Source organism: Xyrauchen texanus, chromosome 21 (genome assembly GCF_025860055.1).
Source record: "Xyrauchen texanus isolate HMW12.3.18 chromosome 21, RBS_HiC_50CHRs, whole genome shotgun sequence".
Classification (NCBI taxonomy): domain Eukaryota; kingdom Metazoa; phylum Chordata; class Actinopteri; order Cypriniformes; family Catostomidae; genus Xyrauchen; species Xyrauchen texanus.
In genome coordinates this window covers 27,162,768-27,187,038 of record NC_068296.1, presented here as the reverse complement: position 1 = coordinate 27,187,038, position 24,271 = coordinate 27,162,768, and the positions used below count along the sequence as shown (strand labels likewise).

General features: G+C 41.2%; 1 protein-coding gene across 3 annotated transcripts in view; it reads left to right on the top strand.

Moving 5' to 3' along the window:
- The window catches only part of LOC127661389 (potassium voltage-gated channel subfamily G member 4-like), a 64,517-nt gene extending 41,631 nt beyond the window's left edge, over window positions 1-22,886 (top strand). For all 3 annotated transcript variants that reach the window (XM_052152053.1, XM_052152052.1, XM_052152051.1), the window contains exon 3: window positions 21,458-22,886. In XM_052152053.1, coding sequence (XP_052008013.1) covers window positions 21,458-22,333 — 876 coding nt within the window. In that variant the 3' untranslated portion in view covers window positions 22,334-22,886. The remainder of the gene's footprint in view (window positions 1-21,457) is intronic.
- Window positions 22,887-24,271: the final 1,385 nt, after the last annotated feature.

Genomic DNA, 24,271 nt, shown 5'->3' with positions numbered 1-24,271 from the left:
AAAGAGGTTATTTGCAGACAAATGAGAAAGCAATTGTGAAGCAACAATACGTTCCAGGATTTTAGCAATAAAAGGGAGACCAGAGATGGGACGAAAATTTGCTAGATTCTCAAAGTCACGGCTATTTGTTTTTGGAACAGGGGTTACAGCAGCAATTTTAAGTGCAGATGGCATGACACCAGAAAACAGTGAGTCATTTATAATACTCAATACAGCCGGACACAAAGAAGAAAAGCATGACTGAAACAACCCAGCTGGTATGGGATCAACACTTGTGGTGGCAGCCCTCATTTTTAGAACCACATTACACAGGGATTGAGAATCTAACATGGAGAATTCTGAAAAACAAACACCAGAAAATTCCATGTTACTTATTTTTGGGGTAACAGTTGTATTAGTGGTAGTAATCTGATCTCTTTATAAGACTTCTTACAGTCTATCACATTGCTGTTTCAGTGTGCCAACACGGCGACCTCCTCCTCCCACCAGCCACCAGTTGAGTCCCGTCCTGCATGGGTATAGACACCTCGCCCTTGCCTCCTATCTCTGGCAGGATCTGACGGTTCGAGTAGCAATTTCATTGGAAAGCCAGACAATGCTTATGCCAAAAAGAGACATTAGAGTACATCCCTGTTACATATTATTCATCAAATATATGTCATGCCAATGACAATTTAATTAAGTCTGTGTCTTCCTGATATAACTTTTCCCCCGTGCAGTAGTATTCGATTATGTCATCAAATATGCCCGAGTGTGTTACTCCGGTACCAACTACATAAAAAACGAAATTAAAAGAAATTCATAATATTGTGAATGTGAAAAACATGTACGTCTAAATATTTCACATTTGTGTTAAGAGAGGATAAGTATGAAGATAAATGGGTAAATAATTGGTGGGCCGGATCCTTCCAACTTGTAAGAAAAACACTGCATGTTCTGAAATTACCCACATACTTTGATATCCTCAATATTTGATGCACACTGTTAAGTGCTTACACAAGTCAAGAAATAAAGATATTTACAGTAAATCATGGGTTCTGGGCATTGAATGACTGCAATATTTCCACTTGTAACACGTTGCATCGCTCTATTGTAGGACTCTAACTTAACTGATCAGGTTGAATGGGCACAGTAGCATTACAATATACTGTAGTTAACGTTTAGATTCGTAAGGAGGATTTGAGACAGCAATTTCACTACACCTTGTGAAATAACAAAAATAATTACTGTATTGGTACCAGTTCAATATTTGTATACATACAAATACATAAAACAAAACAAAAAAATACAATCAGGCCTGTTTAGTATGATAAATTAAATAAATGGTTCCCGAAACACAGTTCAGAAAGTCTTTTCCTTGTGTTGTCACTTGTCTTTTTTTTTATAAAGTCTGATCTTTCCAGGAAAGAAATATTGAAGTAAAAAAAAATAGAAGCAGAGGTAGTCATGTGACAGAAGACAGAATTACTACCTGGGTAGTTTTAAACTAAATTTTACTCAAAGTATATGGTGTGTGCTATTCTCTTATCTGTTTGAGGACAGATTAAGGATACTGAGCTCGCTCCAGAGGAAGACGTGTTGTGACATCAACTAGACACTGTTGGCTTGCCATTCACTCGTCCACGATTAACTCAAGGAGTACACATCAACAGGAAACAAGAAGAAGGGAAAAAAAAACAACCGGAGATCCTCGAAATAACTTTATGAAAAGTTTCTTCCCCCCGGATTTCACTAAATATGCTGTAAAAATAATTTAAATTTAACTCTGCTGTTCGCTGTTAGCTCACTTAATTAAACATGTTCAGAGAATATGAGAAATAAAACTGTTAAACAGGCATCTTGTGTAATTATTGCTTCATATTCATATTTTTATTGCTAGGTCCTCGCTGCTGTATTTACAATGACTGTTAACTCCGGACGTCAGAGACGAGACCCAGCCACGTTTTGTATTACCTTGAATGTAACATGTTCTACTTGAAAATTTGTGTAATAAATTAGACACGGTCAAACAGTTAATATTAATGTAATACTCAATAAATAAGAGCATACACCCTCAACCTACACACAAGATATGAAAGCAAGCTTACATGCTGATGCTACTGTCACAAGTCCTGATTGATTTATGTAAACAGTTCAAAACACTCAAGATTTATGTACACTGAAGTGCGGATGCAATCTTTGTTTATGAAAATGTAAAGTTGCATCTGATTGGTTTAGAACCCTGGATTTCTAATACAAGGATTGAATAGGTTACCACTTGACCCTGCAGTCAGACTCTTGACATTTAAGCTGAATGATGTACTTCTCCAGTGACCAACAATATCTTATGACCGAAAGTAGCAGCCGTAGAGCTAAAGTTATCAAATGTATTATGTGAAATATTTATTTTAGAGGATGAATTGATCATCAAAACTGACAATTTAAAAGAATTCAAAAGAAATTTGCTTTCACATACTGTATTTCCATAGATGCATATTCGGTTTGATTGTTCATTCCGAACAAGCTTTTGAACGGGAACAATGGATTCAGTTGCTGCTATTTATACCAGTTCCGACAAATTGTCCATCAACAATCTGAAGGTTTTTTTATGTGGAGTGGTATAATTTTTTTCTTCTTTGGACTGCAATGAAAACTGACTGACCAATGATATAAGAGCTTTTTGTCATTTTTCCAGAGTCGCTGCAGCTGCTCAATCCCGCGTGTTGGTGGCGCTAATCAGCTGGCAAACACCAGCATTTGACATGCATTCCCCAAAAATGTAATACTTGAACCATTTGTAGGATACTACAAACATAAGCCTGGTCTGTTTTTGAAGGGCTGCTTATGCTTTTTTGTCTTAATATACATTATTAAATAAGTATATAACTGTGCTATTCTCATGGTATGAAAAATAGCAGCAAGGTACGTCAATTGGATGTGATTCGGAAGACCTCAGTGGCCTACCACCTGACGTGGTAGACACCATCACTCAGACTAGGGCCCCCTCTACGAGGTGCCTGTATGCCTTGAAGTGGTGTCTGTTCGCAAAGTGGTGTTCTTCCGACACGAAGACCCCCAGAGATGCACAGTCAGCTCAGTGCTTTCCTTTCTGCAGGAGAGGTTGGAGGGACGGCAGTCCCCCTCCACCTTGAAGGTGTACGTAGCTGCCATAGCATATAGGGAAGCACGACCTGATAATCAGGTTTCTGAGAGGCGCTAGGAGGTTGGATCCCCCCAGACCACACCTAGTTCCCTCATGGGATGTCTCCGTAGTCCTGCAAGGCCTGCGTGGGGCTCCCTTTGAGCCCTTAGATTCAGTAGAGCTTAAGGCACTCTCCTTGAAGACTGCCCTCCTGATGGCGCTCACCTCCATCAAGAGGGTAGGGCACCTGAAAGCGTTCTCTGTCAGCGAAACGTACCCGGAGTTCGGTCCGGGCTACTCTCACGTGATCCTGAGACCCCGACCGGGTCTCAGGATCACACAACCCCTCTCAGGGAACAAGCGGTGAACCTGCAAGCGCCGCCCCAAGAGGAGACAGACCCAGACTTAGGTGTTCTGTCTCCGTGGTCCATCAAAACTTTAAGTACTTTGAGTTTGAGTACATCTGTGCCACATCCTGGTGCGCCGGTGCAGGGGTGCTGCCGCCGGGGCATTGAACCTGCCAGAGAGAGAGAAATGCTGTGTCCGGTGCATGCTTTATGCATCTATTTGGATCATACACAGAGCTTTAGGATCTCTGAGCAGCTCTTTGTCTGCTTTGGTGGACAGCGGAAAGGAAGTGCTGTCTCCAAACAGAGGATCACAAACTGGATCATCGATGCCATAGCTGTCGCTTACCAGGCTCAGCACATGCCGCCCCCTGCCTGGCTACGAGCCCATTCCACCAGGAGTGTGGCGGCCACCTGGGCTCTGACAAGTGGCGCCTCTCTAGCTGACATTTACAGAGCAGCGGGCTGGGCTACACCCAACACCTTTGCGAGATTCTACAATTTCTGGCTTGAGCCGGTCTCGTCCCGTGTCTAAGCAGGAACGAACGGTTAAGTCTGGGTCAACCGGCCAGGTATACCGCTTGCACCTATCACCTTTCACCTCCCTTGAGCTGAAGATGTGTGTTGTTGATTTCCAGCAGTGTTCACAGATGTGTTCTCTGGTTGATTTCCTCCCAGCCCTGCAGCAGATTTGCTTGGAGACTGCCCCAGTCTCCATGCTCGTAGAGCTTCCTCCTCATTGGGCAGGACCTACCACGGGACATCTCCATATGACATACTTCCGACTAGACTCGGCAAGACCATGTGACATATTTCCACTTAATACCCCCTCTCTCTGGGCGGGTGTGGTCTCCGCGGTGTCTTCCCCTTGGAAGTGACCCCTCCCTCTCCCCAACGTGGACACTGGCGTCCCAGTCGGTTAGCAAATTCTCTCTTTTTCTGGGGAGAAACAGAAAAAAGAGGCACGACTAGGACAAGCCTGTTCCTATCATTTTGGGTAGTCGACTCATCCCCAAAAGGGCTGTTTGACACTCACACTAGCATCAGGGGAGGTAATTGGCCAGCCCGGTGCACTGGCTATGCTGTGCACAGCAGTCTGCCCGTCTTGCACTGCCGATCCACGTAACCCAGTTCAGCTAGTTGTGGCGTATTAGTATGGAACCCTTACAATACTTGCATACTTTTAAACTACAAATGTTCACTTCCGTACATCTCTGTGACATGCTCATGAGGGATGACGTAAGCTTGTTGGTAAGGTCACGTTTTACATGGAGGAGGAGGCAGGAAGTGCATTATTTACATGAGAAACTTGCACAGACCACAGACCAAGCGCAATTCACAAACCAAAACTTTTTTAATAAAATAAAAGAAATCACTTCCAAATAATTATTTAAAAAAAACAATAATGCAGTAAATAACCATCCTTTATTTAACAGAAATAAATAGGCTAAATGAATGTTCACAGGATTTACAGGGTTTACACAGTGAGATCAGTGGTACAGGAGATATCATACAGAAGAGAAGTTTCACAAACAAGTTGATTTCCACAGAACTGAAGAAGAGGTAACAGGCAAAACAGCAGGGTAAGCACTAAACAGATATCGACGAAGATCAAGAGCAAATACAGACAGGTAAATAAACACTGCGAGTCCTTTGTGTGAGACTTGACAGTGAAGTGGTGTGAAGTTATTTATGCAGGCACTGATGAGTGAGTTAACTGAGTGCAGGAGTGGTGAATTAGAAATCGGGTGATGAGGAGCAGAGCACTGAGGGAGGTGCAGAGCCTGAGGGAGACATGACAATGACAAAGTTTTCACACATACCGGAGTTCACTTGAAAAACAGCCGATGAATTCAGATATCGACCCTTTGTTTCTTTCAATGGTCTGAAATCCTCAGGGGTAAATATTTCACTGCACACCCTCAAATATTTGAGAGAATGTAGGGGTGTACTGATATCCAGGTTCAGCACAATCGCTCATGATCATGTATAGGCAATCGATGAAAAGTTAATATTTTTCCCAACGTGCATTTTCTTTGGGGTTTCTGAAGGTTGAAGCATCCAGGATATACACACCCAAACAACCATTTTGAACAGTACACTTTTACAATTACAAATGTACTGCAAAGACAATTAAACTTTTGTACAGCGCTCCTCTTGTAAACAATGACACACTTTCTGCCTCCTCCTCCACGTGTGATCTTACAAACAAGCTTACATCATCCCTCTCATGAGCGCGTGTCACAGAGATGTATGGAAACAATCATTTGTATTTAAAATGATTGTTTTGTTTCTAAAAATAAAAATCGTTTGGTTTCAGAAGGACTTTATTTGTCAACTGGAGTCATGTGGATTATTTTGATGCACCCTAAATATGCATTTTGGACCGTCAAAAAATGTTAGAGTACATTCACTTGCATTGTTTAAAGGAGGAGGCCTGAAATGAAATCCTAAAAATCTTAACTTCTGTTTTGATGAAGAAAGAAACTAAATTATCAGCAAGTTATAATTTTTGGGTGAACGATCCCTTTAAAGAGCAACATGCAGGTTGGACACCCCTATATAGCATAGTGTATGTTGATGATAAAACAACTAGATTTTCTGAACTGGAGTAATATATATTTAGCCATTAACGATATTTTGAGATAAATTGTGATAAAATAACTTCCGCGTCTATAAAGCACTAACCGGAAGTGACGATGGGCTGAGGAGTCTGGTCAAGTTCAGGCTCAGGTTACAATGGATGCGAATGAAGAAACCGAGTTCTCGATGTGGCCAACATGCCTATGATGGCCCACAGGCCTATAATTATGAGCAAATTAAGAGTTAAAATAATTAAAAGTAAGACTTACTCTGCTAAGTCCTCGTTTTCGTTGCACAGAATGTCTGCTAACATTAGCACTTTGTCCTCCAGTCCAGCCCGCGCCAAAATCCGGTGTACACTTTGACGGTGGACTTGATTCCATCGAGTGCACCGAGGAACAGCATCAGTAATCAGCCTCACGTGGTCCTTACTCCGAAATCCCATCCGAGACTCCAACAAATCTCCAGGTCGATAATTCTCCGAGTGAAATGTGCGCCACAAACGACCGAGTGTGTGGTAACAGACGCGGCAGTGAAGTCTGCTCTCTTCACCTGCACAAAACGCACACAAGACCGAAAAGCCTTGTTTTTTCTAGAAGGAAAATGATGGACACGATGTCCTGACAGGCTGGAATTCGTGCAACCAGCACAAACACAATAATTTACCATTATGGCTTCTCTAAAACTTTCTGTCTCTCACTACTGCTTTAACTACATCAACACCCACAATGAGAGCTGACCATGAGCTCTTTTGTTTGCCTCAGCCCTACGTCATATGACGCGTTGATAGCGGAAAGGCGTATTCCACAGCCTAGCACATTTTCATCAAAATCTCTACATCAAATGAGATTTCATTAGTAATTTCTACATATGTGTTTTTAAAAGACCTCTGCAGACAATATAAAGTATTAATTCAGTTATAAATTCAACCTGCATGTTGCTCTTTAAAGAGTCACTCACAAATTATCCAAAGCATGGCTGCTGCCGTCAATACACATTAAAAACAATATATTAGAATATTATTATGACATTGACCATTTAAAAAGGTATCACCTGAATCGTGGGTGTGTTCATTCTTATAAACTTCGATAGAGATGCAGGTACCTCTCCAAAAACTGAAACTGCCCAATTATACCAGATATAAAGGCAAATTAAGCGCTTCCTAAAAAACTGTGTAGCTTGGATGAATCGGGAATTTCTGTCATTTGTCAGTAGAATAGTCTATCATTTTACCTTTATGCATTTAGCCGACACTTTTATCCAGTGACTTACAGTGCTCTCAGGGTATACATTTTATCATTTTGTGTGTTCCCTGGGAATCAAACCCATCTTGACATTTTCAAACTATAGATGTCCTCTCCAGAATACATATTATCCAACAATTCAAAGTGTATTTTGTTCCCGTGGATGTGCGCTTGCTGCAGAGAAAAAAAGGGGGCATTCATATATATATATATATATATACACGCACTGGTGGCCAAAAGTTTGGAGTAATGTACAGATTTTGCTCTTATGCAAAGAAATCTGTACTTTTATTCACCAAAGTGGCATTCAACTGTCCACAATTTATTTCAGAACGTCTTAAACTACTTCAAAGAGTTCTCATCAAAAAATCCTCCTTGTGCAGCAAAGACAGCTTTCTTGGCATTCTAGCTATCAGTTTGTCCAGATACTCAAATTACATTTCAGCCCACGCTTCCTGTAGCACATGCCATAGATGTGGCTGTTTTGTCGGGCACTTCTCGTGCACAGTCTAGCTGATCCCACAAAAGCTCAATGGAGTTAAGATACATAACACTCTTTTCCAATTATCTGTTGTCCAATGTGTGTTTCTTTGGTCACTCTAACCTTTTATTTTTGTTTTTCTGTTTTTACAGTGCCTTTTTCTTTGTAATTCTTCCCATAAGGTCTGCACCCCTGAGTCTTATTTTTACTGTTGTACATGAAACTGGTATTGAGCAGGTAGAATTCAGTGAAGCTGTCAGCTGAGGACATGTGAGGTTTCTATTTCTCAAACTAGAGACTCTGATGTACTTATCCTCTTGTTTATTTGTACGCCTTCCACATCTCTTTCTGTCCTTGTTAGAGCCAGTTGTCCTTTGTCTTTGAAGACTGTAGTGTACATCTTTGTATGAAATCTTCAGTTTTTTGGCAATTTCAAACATTGTATAGCCTTCATTCCTCAAAACAATGATTGACGGATGAGTTTCTAGAGAAAGCTGTTTATTTTTTGCCATTTTTTACCTAATATTGACCTTAAGACATGCCAGTCTATTGCATACTGTGGCAACTCAATAACAAACACAGAGACAATGTTAAGCTTCATTTATCGAACCAAATAGCTTTCAACTGTGTTTTATATAATGGCAAGTGATTTTTCTAGTACCAAATTATCAATTTAGCATGATTACTCAAGGATAAGGTGTTGGAGTAATGGCCGTTGGAAATGGGTCCTTACTCTTTTCTTAAGATGTCCTTAGTAAAAGTTGCCCTTAGCAGTTTTAGGCAAAAACTCCAAGCTAGGAACTCTTTGGAGATCTCCTAGTGCTAAGATAAAAATATTTGTGAATACAGGCCCAGATCATATGCTCCTCAAAATGTATAAAAACCATGGAAAGAACATAATGAAACCATTATGGCAAATTAGGTAAATAAATGCTATAACAGCATTAAATATATGAATCTCTTGCATAAACAGATGAATGGTGCAGAGAGGAGACTGGTATAAATGTTTGATGAAAATAAACAGCGCTACCTACTGTACAGGGGTAAAATTGTTTTTCATAAAAACAAATTACGGACTTGTGTGAATAGACCTTCCGTCAGAAGTCATCACAGATTTGTAGTGAACAGGCCTTAAGAGTAAAGAATGCATACATATTATCAGGGAGTATTTTTATAGTCAGTCTGAAGCAGAGATGCTCTGACAGATGGAGAGAACAGAGAGCTGCTGGTGTAGGACTACAGCAGTTAAACTCGCTTGACAGAATTTTCAGCAACCTGCTGAAAAAGACAGATCAAATGGACCAAGCACAGAATCAGTCTCCAGAGACGGGGGAGGACACAGATGAAAATGAATGGAATGAGAGTGCTGCTGTTGGATGAGAGGTGTGGGTGGGCGTGACTACTGCCTCAAAAGGTCATGTGGCTGTAATCACAGGTAGTTGTAAGAGGATCCAGTGTGTATGTGTGTGCAAGGGGCACTTTTTGTGATAGAGATTTACAAGGGTAAGCAGCCCTGCTCCACACACACACACAAACACACGCACACACACACACACACACACACACACAGTAGCTTATCACAATCAAGTTGAGCACGTGCTTTGACAGATACTGAGACACACTTAGTGTGAAAGGCTGTGAATGCTAACAAACCAACTCTCTCTCTCCATCTATCCCTCTATCCCATCATTACTCTCCATTGTTGGAGCAGAAGTTGGTGAGAACGAGTGTCTCGATAAAAAAAATAAAAACATCAAGAGTGCTTAGCAAGCTGGAGATGTAGAGGCAGTTGTTTAAGATTCTGAGACTGTCTCGCTGTGTGTTTTAGCTAGTGCAAAGCCGCACCACCCCACGCTTTGCTTTATACTTGAGGATTCTTGGCTGCAATGGAATGAGACCGAGAAAGAGGGAGAAATGTCTTGCAAAATATTATTTAGGAGGAAAAATTGTGTGGAGTGCATTTTGTAGGATTACACAGATTAAAGCATCGGCTTGAGAGAAAGAGAGTGAGTAAGTGTGTGTGTGTGTTGGTTTGGAAGTCATGATGACGGGGTCGTACATTCTTGGGGGAAAGGGGGAGGTAACACCCCAATAATTAAAACAAGCAAGTACAACCCCCCATTTCAACCATGATCAATGGAATCATGCAAATGCTTGTTACAAATGTTCAAATCTACACCCTTGCATGATGTTATGAAAAAGAGAAAAATCACATATGAGTTCTCTTTAAAGTCAACTTGAAACGGCATACCCAGCCCTTTTTTCTCTGGTAATGTGATGTATTTCCAAGTTAAAAGCACTGTGAAGGATATAATGTGAAGGAATAATGTAATCTTACTCTCCTATCTTCTCTACAGTTTTGAAATAGATCTCAGCAATGTTATAAACTGTGCTCGCATTCACCAAGATACCAGAGATTTTAATATGAACTCAAAAATTTCTTGTCAAATCATTTCAAGACCAAATTATCTATAATATACTATATTACAGCTATACTCGCCCCATTAATTTCTTAACCCTGTACTCATTTGTGTGTACTGCATTTAAGGAATGATAGGAGAAACAAGTTTGAGACAAAGCTGATACTTTAAAGAAACATAACTAAGAATTCAATTATATGGGTGGGGTTAGGGGATACAATCTATAGTTCATACAGTGTAAAAATATTTATGTCTATGGAGAGTCCTCATAAGGTTAGCCACACCAACATATGGGTGTGTGTGTGTGTGTGTCTGTGTGTTGTGTTTTCCAGCGAGGTCAGTTGCCAGAAATACCCAGACACAAGTATACCTGATCATCTGTCATGTCCCTGTCTGTCTCTGGTCTGTGACTGTATTAGCGTGCACCAGAAAGTTGAGGGTTTCTGGGTTACTGCAGTGTTGTACACAGAGATCTCTCAATGTCCCCATCGCTCCATCTCTGTCTCTGCCTCTTTCTCAATCCCTAGCAGTGACCTCAAGGTTATTTTTACATATGGCCTTAGCAGCACACACAAACAGCATGACTGATTGAACACGCTTTTACAGATGTTTGCTTACTTTATCCTATATGTCTCTGAAACAACGTTTAGTCAGAATATTGAATAGAGAGCAGTAGGGGCAGAGAGTTCAGGGATTTAAATAAAAGCAATATTGAGACCTCACCAATTTCCTGCCATTGGCCTTTTCTAGATGCTCTCAGAATTACATGGAATTATTGACTCCTTGCCAGAAAATGTTTGACAACACATATTTTTCAAGAGAAAGTGGGATAGATAGAAAGAGAGAGACTGAATAATGGGATCAGATGATTGAAGATAGACAGACACCGGCGTGTAGGCTGATGTCTGAAGTGCTAGAGCAGGAATACACGGTGAGTAGCAGCAGTGCAGTGGAGACTTAATCACATTACATCATATCAGACTGTACCACTGTACTGCTGTCAATGCATTATAGCACAACTATCCATTGAACTCTATTTCAAGGTGATTTGTTGTTGTTTTTTTGTTTTCTGGGCATTATTGTTGCCACTTTACTGTAGAAAGTGAGAGCAGGGTGATGCAACAGCGTTATATCAGAGGGTTTTACGAACTCTAAGGAAAAGCATTATTGGTGTGTCCGCATTGCTAATTGGAATGCACACAATATGCTTGCTCAAAGTTCATCATCAACGGTCCAGATTTTCTCGACACGTGAACAGTCCTCATGTGTGAGCATCCTTGGTGCATGAGGCTGTCATTGACTGTACTAAAAGAGTATCACAAAGCAGTTGTAGTACAAATGCGTCAAGTTAATTTGTATTCATTGGCAGTCAAAAAAGTTTACTTTGAAAGGCAATGCGGTCGACCAGGTGCGATTCAATCCAGAGAAGAATGGAGTGTTCCTGAGCCTTTAGAGAGCCCTCAGCCTAATGTTTTTACCACTTCTATAACAAAGTCACAAGCTCGAAAACATCAGTGACAAGTTTTGGGGTGTCTGTGAGCTTTGTGATATTTTTCTTCAAACTACCCTCACTTCAAACTCTCTTTCTCTGATGTTTGTTTGTTTTTATGACTATACTTTTTTTATTTATTCTTCAATTTCAAATAGTTAATACTGTAAAAAAGCATAACTGTAGCAGTCAAAGGTTTTGCCACACCTGCCTGAATGCATATTTCTCATGATCTAAAAGAGCTTTTGATCTAAAGGCATATTCTTAAATGCTTTTACTTTTGTTTTCTTCACAAATATGAAATGTACCCATGTATGAATTTCTTGACAAATTAACATTTTAATTAAAGCTGCACTACGTAACTTTGTGCTCTCTAGCAGCATCTGTGGTCGAAACTTAAAATTGCAAGCAAATTACAGAATAACATATTATGTAAGTCATGTATTTGCACTACTCTTCTGGTGGATGAATCTCATGATTTGAGCACACCTGGAAATCACCTGTGTGTGATCAAGACTGGGAAATATTCAGAGCCGGAGTCATAACGTGCTATTTCTTTCAATTTATCTCTTCCTGACATAGACAGGAAGTATTTAGCGCTAATGCAACAAAATAAAAAGCAAATGTTGCCCATTAGTAATGATGCTTTAGCTATATATATATATATCATTCTTGTGCTGCCACAAAGAATGGTAGGAAATGTAGTTTGGATTCACAAGCCTTTCTCCTCATTAAACTAAGTGAGTAGTATTTTATAGATAACAGTTTTCCATCAGTAGTACACAAAATTTGAACAAATTGTGTACTGTCATTATTTACAATTATATCTGATTATGATCAAAAGCATTTTTATAGTTTCACAAAAATAAAGTGAATTCACAAATAAATAAAATGAGATTTGCAAATAGAAAAACATTATTTACAAATATATGTTTTAACTCACAAACACTACTCTGTCCAGCACTCATTTGTGAATCATGCACATTTATTTGTGGATCACTTCCTGTGCATTTACGGATCGCTAAATTCATTTGTCGATTTTGAAACAAATCTAGCATCACACAAATCTACAAATAGGTGGACTCTACCCATCATCTTCTCAAGCCAACCAGATAACAGCTACATTACTCGGAGCAATCGTAGCACATTCTATCTTCAACCAATCACGCTTCGTTTTACTATCAGGGCAGGACAAGAGTCACAGCTCTCATTAGCATGGAAAGCTCCAAGGCCACAAACTCTAAGAAATAGATGTCATCAGAGGAATACTGTGACTTAAGGGGCATATAATGTTCTCTCAGTTTTAAACATGTGTAGTGTCTTGTTAAATGTCGACAGCTGAAAATTGCCCATTTGTAGAGTGTCCTGATCATTAGATTAATAGCTAACCTGACTGAATGTATGAGTCTGCTATTTTAATTTTAACCAAGTTTCTTGACTGAAATGTGTCATTAAAGCCTTTACACTTAATGTCGCATGGCAGATCCAAACAGACACACTGCTAGACACTACAGAAGATTAGTAGTACAGATAGTGTCTTAATAAAACATGAATCATATTAGATGATTTTAGGAGCACAAACCATAAATTAATACCATATATTACACAGTGTACAATATCTGCTATGGCATTTATTTGGTTTCACATTATGTTAAAAAAAGGATGTTTTCACTCGGTGGGGTCAGTCCCCCCCAGCAGTGGGTGCCCACCCTATGTGTTCAGTTCAGAACAATGTGTGTTCCCCTGTCCAGCTCATGTCAGGTGAACCTCCCCGTTCTGGAAATGTTTACAGTGGGAAAAGTATGAGAGCAGTGTCACCACACAGCCCCTATTACATCTCTCCCACGCATTCAATAAAGGCTTCGGCCCCAGTGTTTCACAAAAACACAAAAAAATCTAATAAATCCAGAACATCTCTCTGCAACCCCTTATGTCGCCCCTAGGTTGTCCACTAGATGGTGCCATTGCATTTCAAATGAGCAAATCGGGCATAAACGCAGCAATAAGCGCTTCCCCGGCTCAGGTGGGGTCACTTGCAAGCCACACAACAGCTTGGCAGGCTGTGTCGGCTCCCGAGTGGTTGATTCGAACCATAATGAACGGGTACAGATTCCAGTTTGTCAGGAAACCCCCGCCTTTCGGCAGTGGTATCTTTTCTCACACAGAGAAGAGCGCTGCTTACATTCTGAAAGAAGAAATCTCCTTCCTCCTCGCGAAGGGGGCGATTCACGTAGTACCACTAGATCAATGCAATCAGGGGTTTTACAATTTGGAAATTGAAATACAATTTCAGAATGTTAACACACGACACACTTGCATGCTCAATTCATCAGAACGATTGGTTCACATCAGTCGATCTGAAAGATGCTTTTTTCCACATCAGTATCTACCCCTCGCACAGGAAATGTCTTCGTTTTGCCTATCAGGGCATATGCTACGACTTCACAGTCCTCCCTTTCGGCCTCTCGCTGAGTCCGAGGGTGTTCTGTCTATGTGCGGAGGCGGGCTTAGCGCAGCTGAGAATAACGGGTCTAAGGATCCTAACATACATAGACGATTGGTTAATCATAGCCAATTCCAGGGAGAAAGTGGTGCAAGACACTCTCCGTGTACTCATGCACATCACATCACTCGGGTTCAGAGTGAATGTGAACAAGAGCAATTTTACACCTGCCCAGAGTGATATATTCCTGGGTCTGGAGCTGAATTCAATCTCCATGAGCGCGCGCCTTTCACAAGAACGCGTTCACTCTCTAATGAATTGTCTATCACAATTCAAGGAGGGGACGAATGTGCCATATCGCACATGTCTCAGATTACAGGGTTTTATGGCATCAGCTATTCAGGTTTGGCCTTCTGTGAATGAGGGCATTCATGAAGTGGGTTTTATCCCTCCACTTCAGCCCATTACGCGACCTCTGTTGCTCTGTCACAGTGACGCGCTCGTGCACAGCAGCCTTGCGCCACTGGAGGAGCGCAGACATTTATGCACATGGGACCCCTCTCTGGGATGGTATGTTGCGAAAAGTGGTAAAGACAGATGCGTCCTTAACAGGGTGGGGAGCCACTCAGGAGGGCAGTACGGTGAACGGTTCGTGCCCGAGAAAACTTCGTTCAGCCTACATAAATTATTTGGAGCTCATGACTGTATGGAAAGCTCTGAATCATTTTCTGCCCCGCTTGCAGGGGCATCATGTGCTCGTTCGCTGCAACAATACCACAGCAGCGGCACACATGAATCGCTAGGGCGGCATGCGCTCGCCCAAGCTTCATGCCCTAGCTCACAGGCTTTTAGAGTGGAGCAGGTGGCACTTCCTGTCGTTTCGCGCGACCCATGTTCCAGGCATTTTGAACAGGGGCGCGGACCTTCTGTCGAGGGGGAACCCGCTCTACGGAGACTGGGGACTCCACCCCCAGATAATGGGCATGTTGTGGGAAAGATTCGGACAGGCAAACGTAGATCTCCGCGAAAACTCCCATTGTCCTATGTTCTTCTCGCTAATGGACGAGGACGTGGCCCTCGGCGTGGACGCACTAGCCCACCCGTGGCCCAAAGTGCTGCTCTATGTATTTCCTCCCCTGTGCCTGTTAATACTTACCCTGGCCAAGGTGAGAGAGCAGGGCCTGTCCCTCATTTTGATAGCACCCAGGAGGCCCAAGGCACCATGGCTGGCAGAGATAATTCCTCTTCTGCATGCCCAACCGTGGCCCCTCAATTTACGCACCGACCTGTTGTCTCAGGCGAACGGGGAGATATATCACCCACACCTAGACAGGGTGGCTCTTTATATATATATATATATATATACATATATATATATATATATATATATAGAATGTAAGAAAAAGGGGTAATGGGCCAGATGGCTGTGCACATTCATGTCACCAAGCATGCAATAACATTCCTGCCTGGGTGTTGTCTTTACTGTATGCTGCTGGGCTGATTTTTATGTTTGTGCCACTAACATGTTACTTATGCTCTACCTGTATACAGTTCTCACCTGTGTGCTTCAGGGTTGCCATGTGTGTGATTATGGGACGTGTCAAGCACCGCCTTCTTGGGGTGACCGTTCCCTTAACTGGCTTGCAGGACACGAGATGATGAAATAGAACAATAGGTTACTCACGTAACCCCGGTTCTCTGAAACATCGAGTGGAGAGATCCACCAAGCTTGCCCCGCTTGCTGCACAAGAAGCGAATATACTTACTGAGGAGCAGCAGCGCATGCAGGTCGTTATATGCTCTTAGGTAAGGGGGTGGGTCCTTACCGAGCATAGGTCACGCGCTTCTCTCTGTCTAGCCAGACTTGGTGCAATTGGAAGCTTCTGCAGAAGTCAGGTACGGATGCCCTTCCCATAGGTGGATCTCTCCACTCGATGTTTCAGAGAACCAGGGTTACGTGAGTAACCTATTGTTATCTGAGTTACCGTAGCCTTTCTGACAGCTTGAATCAGTCTAGCCATTCTCTGTTGAGCTCTCTTATCAACAAGGCATTTCCATTCACAGAACTGCTTCTCACTCGATGTTTTTTGTTTTAGGCACCATTCCGATTAAACTCTAGAGACTATTGTGCATGAAAATCCCAGGAGATCAGCAGTTACAGAAATACTCAAACCAACCCATCTTGCACCAGCAATCATACCACAGTCGAAATCACTGAGATCACATTTTTCCCCAATTCTGTAGGTTAATGTGAACATTAACTGAAGTTCATGACCTGTATCTGTATGATTTTATGCACTGCACTTCTGCCACACAATTGGCTGATTAGATAATCGCATAAATAAGTAGGTGTACAGGTGTTCCTTATACAAGTGTTCAGTGAGTGTGTTCCTACCCTTAGAAATACAGTATTTAATGTAAAAGTGTGACAACCAGCCCAAGTCTCCAGTATATACTTGGTGTTATTTAAATACTATTTAATATTCAGTGATGCAGTTGCCCTGAGTAATAGAAAACTTTCCCCAAGGCCCTAAAGAGCTGTGTGCAAAACATTTTCATAACATCTGAAAGTGTATAATTTGAGTTGCAAGTGTTTTTTATAACTTAATTTGAGTCTTGAATATTAAATGTTGAGAGAAATCTTGTTTAAGTTTCTTGTTCTTGTTCCCAGGCCCACCATGCAGCAGTATATGTTCAGTGCATATGCGTTTAGGGCTAGATGCTTGGTGCAGTTTCGTTTCTCATGAATAATATCTTTTTGATAAATATCTGATGCGTTTCCTTGAAAATATAATATGTGAAAATGTTTGGAGGTCCAAGTTCAAATGAGATTCTTTGGAAACAGCTGACCCCAGGAGTTTATATATATATATATATATATATATATATATATATATATATATATATATATATATATATATATATACATGAAAGAAGAAGTGTACTGTAGCAAGTGTTGTGAGATTGATATGCTGCTAGTATTAATGTTTTTAGTATTGTTTATTAGACCCTCTAGAAGTGTATTTGTCAGATGAACAATTGTGTGTATGTATGTGTAGGTATGTATGTGTGTAAGCAAGAAATGCTCCTAAGCTTTAGTGCTTCTTCAATTATTAAACTCTCTGTCCAAACCCTCTTCTCTTCCTGCAATCTCTACTTAAGGGTCCCCATATCTCATTCACTATGCAGCTTGCAGATCCGATTACTCTAACCGTTCGTTTTCAATATATCCATTTATGCATTATCAGACCCTCCCTCTAGAGCCAGCCAGACTTCCTAACATTCAATCAGAGACTCATATCGGAAAGATGACTGTCAGTTTGTATGCTCTGTTCAATGCAAACAAATGCTGTGATGCATGCTGGCAACAATGAGAAGGTACATTTCACTTTGGGTTGAGCCAAACCCATTTCAACCATCCTATTGATTTAATTTGTCATTATACTCTACTATTCACCCAGAAAGTCCCACATGTAAGGTCTTATTATCATGTCTGCTATTTATGATGATCTCAAAAGCATGCCCGCGCAGATGTCTTCATGGTAATCTGCTCATCAGCTCTGCAAGAGATTTCTAAATGTATACAGGCAGTATAGATGCTGAGGTTGTGGTTGATTGGTTTTGGGCACAAAGGGAGGGATGTAATTGACATTTCTAATGGCAGCACACAGATAAGGTCACCCTAAGTGCATTAGCACTGAAAAACTGACAATCAGCCTGACAAGTTGCAAAGTGTTAGCCTTCTTTAACATGCATAATATCAGCAGCTCTGTTCACAATCACTTCAACCTCACGGTAGGGAGACAAGAACCAGTAAGAGATGGAAAATTGAGACGAGAGGAGGGTGTAAAACTTAATATGAAGAGAATCAGAATTATTTCAAAGTGGGGAGAGTAACAGTATGAGAAAGAGAGGTATAGAAAAAGGAATTTGGAAATACTGGGAAAAAGAGGACAAATCGTCTAGACTGTGCATGCTGAACATTTCCTATTACCGCATTTACCCAAATTAATCAATATAAAGCTGCTGCAGTTTAATATTATGGCAGCTCTGACTGTGAGTCTGTTGCTACAATGACAGATTGAGAATTAACAAGACTTTTCACAGGTGAAAAGGGAGAGCATAAGGAACCAGTATATAAAGTAGCAAAGCATTGTTGAATTCTTAATTATGTTTGGTTGAGAGATGTTTTGAGAGAAATGTTTATTCATTTTCTATAACTTGCAGCTTCTAGAAGTTACAGGTTTTTGGACTCTATTACAGTACCAAATTCACTTTGTAACATTTTTTCTGAACCTGGGTTCTGTGTTCAATTCAAGTTAAGCTCAGTCAACAGCATTAGTGGCATAATGTTGATTACCACAAAAAATCCAAGTTATATCCAATACTGGTATTACAGGATTTTTGTTACCATAACAACAAAGTTGTAGTATTGGATATGTAAGCGCAGTGAAGTTCTAGCGGGAAGACTAGCAGCTGTACATCATCGCACCATTAGCTCGGTAACTCTTAGCCAATCACATGTAAGCCAATGCTTTATAAGTCTGCTCACAATCTATCAAATTGCTGTTTCAGTGTGCTAACACGGCAATCTCCACCACCCCACCACCACCAGTTGAATTCTGTCCTACATGGGGGTAGGCTCCTCACCCCTGCCTCCTATCTCCAGCATGATATGACAGTCCCGAGTACAACTTCTTCCTACAGCCAGAAGGGCTCAAGCCAAAGAGAGACATAATTTCTGTTTTATATTCATCAAATACATGTAATCTAAAATTTGACTCAAGTCTGCGAGTCTTCCTGATAGAAATAACATTATGTAAAAAAGGTTAGTTAGCTATTTTATCACACTAAAATCCAGTGGCGGGCCGTGCATTTACAGTCCAGGCCTTCAGTGTGATTCATTCCATTAAGAAAACACAGTTTCACAATGAATAAGACACCCTATGCATTTGGGCATCATACATTATATATGCATTATATATATTATATATCCATAAATGCATTACATACATTATATATCCATAAATGCATTCCATTCCCAGATATTCGGAACTGCAACGCTCCCGTTAGATTAGCGGTGGTTTGACTCTCATTAGAAATGTCTCCTAGCAACCCTACTGATAAACAATGCTGCAGTGCTAGTATTTGTGCTTCAGGTAAACGATTATCAAAAGAAATTATGTTTTATACACCTGTTTCTGCTCACTTACTTTGTATATCTCCCTGTGTGTCGACATATTTGTGAAATCGGAGTTGAGAATTTCTGCACGAGCCTACAAGTTGCAATTCTGACTTCAAGATGCATTCCATTGCACTTTTCCTTGTAGGAAGAAAATTTGACGCTCCGAGATGAAAGGAATGCAGCACTACTTAGCAAAACTTGATCCGACACTGAATACTCAAGCAGCCTAATATACACTTATACCTAATATACCTAATAAAACTCCTGATGTTGCTATAACAATGCAAAAAGCACTTACCAATTTACTTAAAGTGAAAATCAGTCCTCCTTTCCTGTTTAATTAATCAATCGCATAACATCTCAGGTTTTTTAAATCCATAAAAATCTCTTTCTCAACAGCAATACCAGGAGAGATGACAGCTGACTCATCAGACAGCTTGATCTTACGCTTTTTGTTCTTGAATTACGTACATCACTTAAAGCATAATTGCATCACTCAGGGCGAGCTAGAAGGCCTCGACTGGGACATATCCTAAAGACCACACCTAACATGAACAAATAAATCAATCTGATTGGCTGGTGAATCTGACAATCTGACTTTAGTTGCCCATTCATTTTCACTGTTGAGGGATTCTGAAGAAATTCTGAAGGCCTGAGGGGGTGGAGCTCAAACTCACTCGCTGCTTCAGCTAACAAGCTTGGCTTTGGGCATACGTTTTGTGAAAGAGTTGTCTCACTTTGCTTATAAGCATCGAGGAATAAATTCTGACTGGATAAACTTGTTTTTCTCTATTTGTTTGTAGATTAATTAAGAGTGGAAAGTGATAAAAAAAAAATACATAGGCAAAAAGGTGATTGAGAATGAAAGGATGAAAAATTATTATATATTTATTTATTTGGCATGTTATGTCTTCAGAGAAGGCTTTACTGGCCCTGAGAATTCGCCACTGCTAAAATCATGTTCACATGTAAACTGTTTATATCTTGTAGCAATACTTTTGAAACACGTGTATTTTAGGGTTTATAGTCTGGCCCTATTTACTCCCATTGCAAGTTCTTTTCTGTAACTGCGATTTTTGCTTTTTGTGTTAAGAGAGGATTGGCAAGTCAAAACGATTTTCTGCGGAAAACAACATTATGCCACAAATGCTTTAATTGAGTTTAACTTGATTTAAATCTGGAATATTCCTTTAATCTTTGGTGTAAGGAGGTAGTTCTACACACAAGAACTTGAAATATACAGACTATATAGACATATGCATGTGGTAGCCACGGTATGAGTCAAATTATTTAGTCCAGACTGTTGAATTATTGAACATTAATGCACGCCTGAGGTGTTACAGTCAATCGTTAATCCTTACATACCTTGTTCTCTGAAGCCATGTTGCTATTTTTTTAACATGGCATGATTGCGATACATTCCCTTGAGTTTTGCTTGAACTAACACATCTCCTCAAATATTAATTGATTCTGCTATCTCAGCATCTCTCCACTGATTCTCATTGCTCCTACATTTTTTATAATACGGCACTTGCTAGAACTGATAGATAACAACATGATATATAGCATGATATGCACACAATGTGTGATGTTTACAAAATGGATGAATTCCAATCTGATGTATATCTGATATATAGGTTCTAAAACCACATCAGAAATTGTATATGTCACAAGGTGATAGAAAATAAGGCCACTTCACCATGAACTGTGAATACAGAGAGTTTTTAATTGCCGTTTTCCAGAAAGGGCATTACAAGGTCAAATAGGTTCTGTTGGTCTTTTGTTAACCCCCCCACTGCATCAATATGACCTCTGACTCTGGCTAATTAACTGATACCGTCTGACTTATCTGTAAGTGTGACTTGAATACTTAAGGTAAATACTGACTTATTCTGGAGGATATGGTGGCTATCTACCTTCTCCTTATCTTAGTCATTTCTCCTCCCCCTCTGACCTTTTGCTCCGTTACAAATTTAAAATCTCCCTTTCTTAGACTTGCCTTTCATTTAGATTAATTACATTTTTAATTTGCCAAATCCTATGGATTTTAAAGTTAGATGCAAAGCATTCTCTATTGATTTATTAATTGATTGTGAATTTAAGTAGACTGTCCTAATTCTCTCTTTCTCTCTCCCCACTTATAGGGTGAGTGCTCCCAAAAGTGTCAACACATGTTTGTGGTCGAGACGGTATGTGTGGCCTGGTTCTCCCTGGAGTTTCTGCTACGTTTTGTGCAGGCGCGCAGTAAGCTGGAGTTCCTCCGTGGACCTCTGAACATCATTGACGCCTTGGCCATCCTACCCTATTATGTATCCCTAGTCGTGGTCGAGGAGAACCCCAACGATGAGTATGAGAGACCCGCAGGAGGTAAAGGCTATCTAGACAAGCTGGGGCTGGTGTTGCGGCTCCTACGTGCCCTTCGGATCTTGTACGTGATGCGGCTGGCCCGCCACTCTCTGGGATTGCAGACATTGGGGTTGACAGTTCGGCGGAGCACGAGGGAGTTTGGTCTGCTGCTACTTTTCCTTTGTGTAGCTGTGACACTCTTCTCGCCGTTGGTACACCTGGCAGAGAGTGAGCTTACCGGGGTGCAAGACTTCAGTAGCATTCCCGCCTCCTACTGGTGGGCGATCATTTCCATGACGACGGTGGGCTATGGGGACATGGTGCCTAGGAGCATCCCAGGTCAAGTGGTGGCGCTCAGCAGCATTCTGAGCGGGATTCTTATCATGGCTTTCCCAGCTACTTCAATCTTCCACATGTTTTCTCGCTCTTACCAGGAGCTTAAACAGGAACACGATAGGCTCTTTAAGGAGGAATGTGCAGCAGCCACTGCAGCAGCTGCTGCCATAGGGCCCGAGGAGGAGCAGGACAAAGGATGGGTGGACTATCCTGCTCCTATACTAGTTCTTACCCCAGACATTGAGATGCCAGGCTCTATTGAAGACCTCTCTCTACTTGGGAATGGTGGAGAGAGTTCCGGGAATAACAAATACCCCTTACCAGCTCGAGCCTTTTAACTGATGCAAACAAACTATGCTTCTCTAGATTGGACTGCGTCAAACCTGTTCTTCCATGCCCTCAGACTAAACCCTAGTGCAACGGACAGGGTGAATTTTTATAGACAGCTCTGTCTAAAGAGTTAAACCTTCACAATTTGAGTGAAGTTATTTTGTCTTCCATCAGCCGCAAGCTGACTACATCTCATTAAAATACTATTTCCTTCATGGTCTCACTGTGGACTTAACTGTTCAGATTTATCACTGAAAATCCTTGAAATAGTGACATACAGTAGTTCAACTTTTACTGCTTGAAGCCTTGTTCCACACTGTTAGACATACAGCAGTGACATTTTATTTCCTTAATTTGATGGTCTGCATTTTTTTGTTTGCTGATATTAACATTTTGTTCACGTTCAAGAATTTGCTCTTTCAGTAAATGCGCCTATATATATAGTCGGAATAGATATGCAATGGCTCTTGTACAGCTCCAAATAAAGACAGTAATCTCACAGCCCTCTCTTGATTTTTTTTAGTTCATAGGATTTCTAATCTTCTTCCATGAAACACTCAATCATTAGACACAGTCACCCTGTTCTCTTCCTTTTACAAAACAGCTCATATGTGCCTTCACCATCTGTCGGCTCGATGACGGAGCACTAAATATGTGTTTATGTGGTATGTGTGTTTGTTGCTATAATATTGTGACCTTAATGAGGTCAGTCCCCTATTTCTGGGAAGTGTTTTATTATATCTTCATCTTTGTCCTTCTTGACGATTTCCCTCTTGGATAATCTGCTGCCCCCATGTGAGGAGCTCCACTGTAATAGGTTACAAAATTGTCCCATTGCTGAATGCTTACAGAGGGAGCTGTAGGGTAAATTCTGGTGAAGCTGGGGATTAAACATGATGCAATAAATTCTCAGAGATGCAAGGCCTTCCTCTGAGTGTTAACAGATTTTGCTTTGTCAACAAACTACAAATTTGCACCTCTAATCCAATTATTCATTCACGTTGAATCAGATGTTCCATAAACAGCCTTGCCACTGCGCTGAAAGTCCCTGAAGGCTGAGTCATGGATCATAAAAAAAGTGCAGAAAAAGCCAGAGGGTTTGATGAACCAATCAAATTACATGTGTACCTTTTCTGAGGATTAACCAGCTGGTTGAATCATTAAATGGACATCAGCTTGTTCTTGACATAAAGGTTAAACCTGTTTATCACTTGTTCCCTATCTGTCACTCACTCAACGTTGTGTCGATGAGTTGACACTAGGGGTTGCTCCTGCAGAGCCCAGACATCTCTGATCTTGAGAAAAGGCCAATGGAAATTGGCGTGTGGAATTTGCATGCCACTCCCCCGGACATAAGGGTATAAAAGGAGTGACGCTACAAACACACATCAGATATCTTCTTCAGAGCCGAGCAAGCAAGTTCACAGAGCTGAACTCATTCCAGCGGTCCTCCCCCTCGCAGACCACGGTTGTGCTGAGCAAATACCCCTGGGCGCTTCAGCAGCAGAAAACTACGGAGTGAACAACTTCATTTATATATATATAATCCCAAGAAAGTGTTCCCGAGATGGGCAGTCCAGGAAGTAGGAGTCCTGCTGCACAGGAGCTGGTAAGAGCACGACTCCTTCCCCCAGTGGAGGGCTGGGTGGAGGTTAATTATTTTCCTTTTCATGCCACAAGGGCTGCGGTTCCCACATTCTAAGAAAAAAGCGGTCTTATCATTTCCTGGGGCTCACAGTCGGTGTCCCCGGCCATCGTTATCACGACCACCGGGCACCGTTTCTCTCTCTGGCAGGCATGGCGCCTCGGAGGTGGCCCTCCCGCTGGTACGTCCAATGCTGTAGTTCCCTTGGTCCCTCTCGCGCGGAGCTTGGGGGCGTGGCATCGCGCTCCCCAAACCATCGCATTGGTTGATCAGGACCGTCCAACTCGACTACACCATTATA